At 59.5% G+C, this 6000-nt stretch overlaps 1 protein-coding gene across 1 annotated transcript in view; it reads left to right on the top strand.

Moving 5' to 3' along the window:
- Positions 1-2982: 2982 nt before the first annotated feature.
- JARID2 (jumonji and AT-rich interaction domain containing 2) overlaps positions 2983-6000 on the top strand; it is a 209346-nt gene continuing 206328 nt past the window's right edge. Inside the window, exon 1 of the mRNA XM_028479536.2 lies at positions 2983-3622. Coding sequence (XP_028335337.1) covers positions 3578-3622 — 45 coding nt within the window. The 5' untranslated portion in view covers positions 2983-3577. The remainder of the gene's footprint in view (positions 3623-6000) is intronic.

Below are 6000 nucleotides of genomic sequence, written 5' to 3'. Positions count from 1 at the left end.
CGCAAAAGACGCCGGGAGCAGCCAAGATGGAGCGTGATCTCCTTAAGACGGAGATCTTTTGTAGGAGGCGGCGGCCGAGGCTTCCCTTTTGGGGTCCCCCTAACCCCGGACGCCGTCCTCGCCCGCCGGGCCGCGTGCCGCGCCGGGAGGTGGCCTTTCCGCGCGGGAGGCGCGTGCGGCCGCGGGCAGAGGTGACCTCGGGCTCCCCCGAGTCCGACCGCGGCACGCTTCGTGCGGCGACGCGAGGCGGTGTCCTGAGGTGACACCGGCTGCGCCGCCTAAGCAGCAGGCGCCGCCGATCAACTAGTTCGCACCGAGGATTCCTCTTGGTGCGTGGCCCAGTTTTCCTTAGGACTGGCTCCAACCCCTCGCCGACACCGCCCCCCGCGCCGCCACGCTCCGAGGCCTTCCCCTGGGACGCCGCGCGTCCCCCCCACGGCCGCTCGGCGCGGGCCGGCGCGCGCGCGATTCCTCGATTCCACAGGCGGTTTGCGCCGCGGGTGGGGGCGGGGCGTGCGGGGAGGGGGGCCTCTCTTGTTGTGGAGCACGGGCTCCAGATGCGCAGGCTCAGGAGTTGTGGCTCACGGGCCTAGTTGCTCCGTGGCATGTGGGATCTTCCCAGACCAGGGCTCGAACCCGTGTCCCCTGCATTGGCAGGCAGATTCTCAACCACTGTGCCACCAGGGAAGCCCCAAGGGGTGGTTTAAATCCAGGTCTCTTACTTCGTGCCTGAGACCTTTCTAGACACCAGGTTCTCTCTTCAAAGACTGCTGCAGGTAAAACCTAACAACTGCGATACTTTCGAGGTAAGGAGAATCTGAGGAACGGGAAGGAGAATTGAAGGTATGGGAATGAGTACGAGGGCGTATTTATTCCACTTTTTCATTTCTTAAAAGGGTTGCCCGAGAGGAGACGCTTTAGAACATCACTTCTGTAAAACCACGGTGAAAACGAGGAAATTAACAATGCAGAAAGGCTACCAGAGACTTGACGAAGTTGTTAATAACGCGAAGGCCGAAGAGATAAACCAGGGCCTCCCTACTTCATTTACATTGACGATTAAATAAGCACAACAGGGGGCAGACGCAGATAGAAAGCGGGCTCTCGCGTGGCTACCGCCGTTGACATTCCTGGCACTCGGCGTTCCAGATGCTTCCTTACGGTGTGCGTGTCTGTGTGGCTCGGGCTCCATATTCCACCCGTTTCCCCCTCAACGTTTTAGTCTCGCTCACAGGCGCCCCAGACGCAAAAGACGCCGGGAGCAGCCAAGATGGAGCGTGATCTCCTTAAGACGGAGATCTTTTGTAGGAGGCGGCGGCCGAGGCTTCCCTTTTGGGGTCCCCCTAACCCCGGACGCCGTCCTCGCCCGCCGGGCCGCGTGCCGCGCCGGGAGGTGGCCTTTCCGCGCGGGAGGCGCGTGCGGCCGCGGGCAGAGGTGACCTCGGGCTCCCCCGAGTCCGACCGCGGCACGCTTCGTGCGGCGACGCGAGGCGGTGTCCTGAGGTGACACCGGCTGCGCCGCCTAAGCAGCAGGCGCCGCCGATCAACTAGTTCGCACCGAGGATTCCTCTTGGTGCGTGGCCCAGTTTTCCTTAGGACTGGCTCCAACCCCTCGCCGACACCGCCCCCCGCGCCGCCACGCTCCGAGGCCTTCCCCTGGGACGCCGCGCGTCCCCCCCACGGCCGCTCGGCGCGGGCCGGCGCGCGCGCGATTCCTCGATTCCACAGGCGGTTTGCGCCGCGGGTGGGGGCGGGGCGTGCGGGGAGGGGGGCCGGCCGCCAGCGGGGGGGGGAGGGGGGCCGCGGCCGGGGGCCAGGGGGCGGGCCGGCGTGGGGAGTTCCTTGCTCGCGGACCACACGCTCTGCGGGCCAATCCCGAGCCAGCCTCTCTCAGTGTCACACGCGGGACACGTCCAGGCGTTTGTTGGCAGGGCCGGCGAGGGGGAGGGGGCGGGGAGGAGGGAGGGGAGTTGAGTGACAGGTTTGCGGGGCAGGCTGGGAATTGTAGTTCCCAGCTCCCGTGGCCATAGCCATTTTGTAGTCGGGGGACTACAACTTCCAGAAGATCAAGGGGACCATTCTAAGGTGCCCCGGGAATAGGCGGCTCTCCCCTGGGCCGGCCGTCCTGGGGCACTGGCACCCAGCAGCCCGGCTGCAGGTAGACACGAGGCGTGGCGGGGGCTAGCGTGTGGCGGCTGTGGGGTGAGCAGCAAGCTGGGGAAAGGGGGTGAGGTGGAGCGACCGAGCGTGCCATGCATTGAGCTAGGGAGCCTCTCTCAATTCCACTCTTAGGCTCGGCGTGGGAGCGATGTCTGAGGGGTAGCCCGGGAAGGGTTCGTCGAGGCCTCTCGGGTGTCTCGTCGACGGGGCTGCGGGGGTCCTCTGGGCTCGGCCAGGGGCTGTCGGCACCGGATTTGTTGGCAGGGCCGGCGAGGGGGAGGGGGCGGGGAGGAGGGAGGGGAGTTGAGTGACAGGTTTGCGGGGCAGGCTGGGAATTGTAGTTCCCAGCTCCCGTGGCCATAGCCATTTTGTAGTCGGGGGACTACAACTTCCAGAAGATCAAGGGGACCATTCTAAGGTGCCCCGGGAATAGGCGGCTCTCCCCTGGGCCGGCCGTCCTGGGGCACTGGCACCCAGCAGCCCGGCTGCAGGTAGACACGAGGCGTGGCGGGGGCTAGCGTGTGGCGGCTGTGGGGTGAGCAGCAAGCTGGGGAAAGGGGGTGAGGTGGAGCGACCGAGCGTGCCATGCATTGAGCTAGGGAGCCTCTCTCAATTCCACTCTTAGGCTCGGCGTGGGAGCGATGTCTGAGGGGTAGCCCGGGAAGGGTTCGTCGAGGCCTCTCGGGTGTCTCGTCGACGGGGCTGCGGGGGTCCTCTGGGCTCGGCCAGGGGCTGTCGGCACTGGAGGAGGCGGGCACTTGGTGGCCCAGCTGTGGGAGTTTTCGGCTAGCGTCCGGCAGGGAATTATCCGAGGAGCCCTAACTTGTATAAAAGCAGAGTCCATTTAAAGTTGGGCTGGATAGCCTCTCTCTCATTGGTTAGGGGGCTTGGAAAAAAGAGACTCGGCGAGCCCTCGCTGTGGTGCTGCCGCCGCCGCCGCCGCCGCCGCTGGAGTTGACTCTTCTGCTCGCACTGCTGCTGCAGCACAAACGTGACTTCCAACATTTTTTATTTATCTTTCCTTTTTCTTTTCCAAGATGTAACTACGGATCAGACACTAAGGACCTTCACGTTTTGCTGATGTAGTTTTTGGAGGAAAAAGGGGGGGGAGTGAAGGGCGTCGGTTTTTTTTTTTGTGTGTGTGTGTTTCGGGGGAAATTTTCCATTATGAGTGTTTTACTAAAGTGAAATTTTTTTTTTGTTTGCTTCGTCTTTGGCTTTTTTTTTTCCTTCCCAATTTCGGATTTATTTCAAGGCGAATCGGGCTTTGGGGGAAGAGGAAGAAAAGTCGGATTCCAAGATCAACCACCACCAACAACAACAATAAAAACCACCAGGATATTTTTTTGCAAATTTCTGACGGCTTTAAATTCATGAAGCAATTGTCCCCTTTTGCAATCAGCATTTGGATCTCAGAATGAGCAAGGAAAGACCCAAGAGGAATATCATTCAGAAGAAATACGTAAGTGCTCCTAACAACACATCCTTTGACTTGTAGTTTTAAGCAATGGCTGTGAATGTCAAGTTTATAGATAATTCTGCAGCTGAAGGGTTTTAAACACAGCGTCCGATAAGGCTGTTTCTTTCTTTTCTGAAAGAACGCTTTTTCAGGCAAAGTCGTGTCTGCCTAGTTTGGACGAAAAAACAGATTGGTGTAGCGATACCTCCAGTGAATAAATTGACCTCGAATGACACAACCATAATCTAGTTTTAGATGAAAGGCAGGGGATTTTGGTGGAGCCTGGGTGGGGGTGTAGGGGCTGCGGTAATGTGACTAAACTGCATTCTCGGGCGGATTTGGCCCCTATTGCACTTTGCATGCAAATGAGCCTGTGTTATTATTATTAATGTTATTTGGGAAACCGTGTAACGCATGTGTGTTGGAAGCCCTTTAAGTTGCAATCGAGGGTCCGATTATGGCGATCTTGTTCCTTGCACTGGCACATCAAATTTAATGTATGTGGTCGTTTTGGCTTATTTGGTTCGCAACGTAAACCAATTGGGAATCGCGTTACAGCGAATGCATTTGTTGGGATTGACTTTAATAATGGGACTGGTTTTGTTTAAAAATTCATGGTTTCCAGTTTTAGGGGGAAAAAGACATACAATGTAGCTAATGTTTTTAAGAAGGCATGTGAATGCATATGTGACTACAAATAATTACTCCCAGTTAACTGGCCTTCTGAAATTGGGTGATTATTCAGAGATATAACTGGTGTGGAATAGTTAAATTTGTTTTGTGCATAGTACAGCTACGTTTTGATTGGCATGGGAGTGTTTTTGTTTTGTGTATGGTGGCTTTTTTTTTTTTTAAGTTTGGGGGGAGGGAGAGGAGAGGGGGACCGAGGATTAACCAAATATGCACTCGAGTGATCGGTGATTAGCTGCATGCTTTAAATCAAAGAACCCATTAAAAAAAAAAAGGCCAAATGAACACACATTAGGAATAATGCAACGTTATAAGAAAGTTTTATTTAACTCGGGTCGACAAATTGGTCTTAATATTTTCCCTTTTTGAGCAGTGTGATGTGTGTAATGGGAGATGACCTTCGGGGCACTGGTTTTGTAAAAAATAGATTTAATGGAAAAGCTGAATATCTCATCTTGAGGGCTGATCCTAATCTAGACACGTAAACTTCAACTATGAAAGAAATGCAAGGTTAAATAATCAAGCCTAACTTAAAAAGCTGTTCCCTAAAGAATTTAAGAATTAAAATACATCCGCATTGCAGAGGGCTGGGGAGAATGCAAAGGACTAGTTTAAACTCGGGCAGTAGAAACTGCAGGGAGACAACCTTGCCTGCGAGCGTGGACGCCTTCCCGGGGCACATCCGATCCGGGTGCAGCCACAAAGCAAAAGGGGTAGAACTTGGACCAGAGCCACCCCCACCCCCGCCCCAGTCATCGCGAAGTTGGGGAGCGGCGTGGGGTGGGATGTTTTGTTGCCGGTCGTCAGCGGATTGTGTCGAGTCCTGGCGTCCGGCCGCCTGCCCGTGGCTAGCGGCGGCCGCGGGAGGCAGAGCACGAGTTAACGCTCGGGGAGCGGAGCCCCGTGTTCCCGATGTGCTCTAGCCGGCTGCGAAGGGGAGGGCGCGCGGGGGTCGCGGCGGGCTGGGCCGGGGCCCGGAGTACGCGCGCGGCCTGTAGGGGGCGGGCTGCGGGCTCCGGGCTCCGGGCTCCGGGCTCCGGGCTCCGGGCTGCGGGCTGCGGGCTCCGGGCTCCGGGCTCCGGGCGGGCGGCGCTGGCCGGCGGGCTGGCGGATGGGTGGGTGGGGCGCGGGGGCGGTGCGGCCTGTCGGCCTGGGGAGGGGGCGGTGCGGCGCGCGGTGCGGGGGCGTGGCGGGGAGGGGGCGGGCGGCGCGCGGCTGCGGCGGGCGCCCCCCAGCGCGCGTACGGCGGAGCATGGCGGCGGCGGCACGGCCGGCTCCCCGCGGCCCTGCCCGCTGGCTCCAGTGCGGGCCCGAGAGCAACAGGTTAAGCTGGCGAGACGTCAGCGCGCCCCCTTCCCGCCCCCTGATTCCTCCCCCGCCTCGCGCCGGCCTCCCCTCCCTCCCTCCGCCCCCCGCGGCTCCGGGTTCCCGGACGCTCCGGCCGCGTTCTTTTGTCATTGTGACGTCACAAAGGGACGGGCCCGGGTGGAACCTTCTCCTCCTCCGTGACGTCAAAAGTCGGGAGGGAGGTTCCAGCGCGGCGGGGCTGCGGGGGAGGAGGGAGCGGCGCGGAGGCGGGGGCTGCAGCGTGGGAGGAGGAAGTGGAGGAGGAGGAGGATGCGACCGGCCTCGGCCTTCCGCAGCGAAACGCCGCGCTTCCCTCCAGGTGAGCGCGGGGAGCCTGTGGTCCC

The sequence above is a fragment of the Physeter macrocephalus genome, chromosome 18 (genome assembly GCF_002837175.3).
Source record: "Physeter macrocephalus isolate SW-GA chromosome 18, ASM283717v5, whole genome shotgun sequence".
Taxonomy (NCBI): domain Eukaryota; kingdom Metazoa; phylum Chordata; class Mammalia; order Artiodactyla; family Physeteridae; genus Physeter; species Physeter macrocephalus.
Note: the sequence above shows the minus strand (reverse complement) of the source record. Positions and strands in the feature narration are given on the sequence as shown.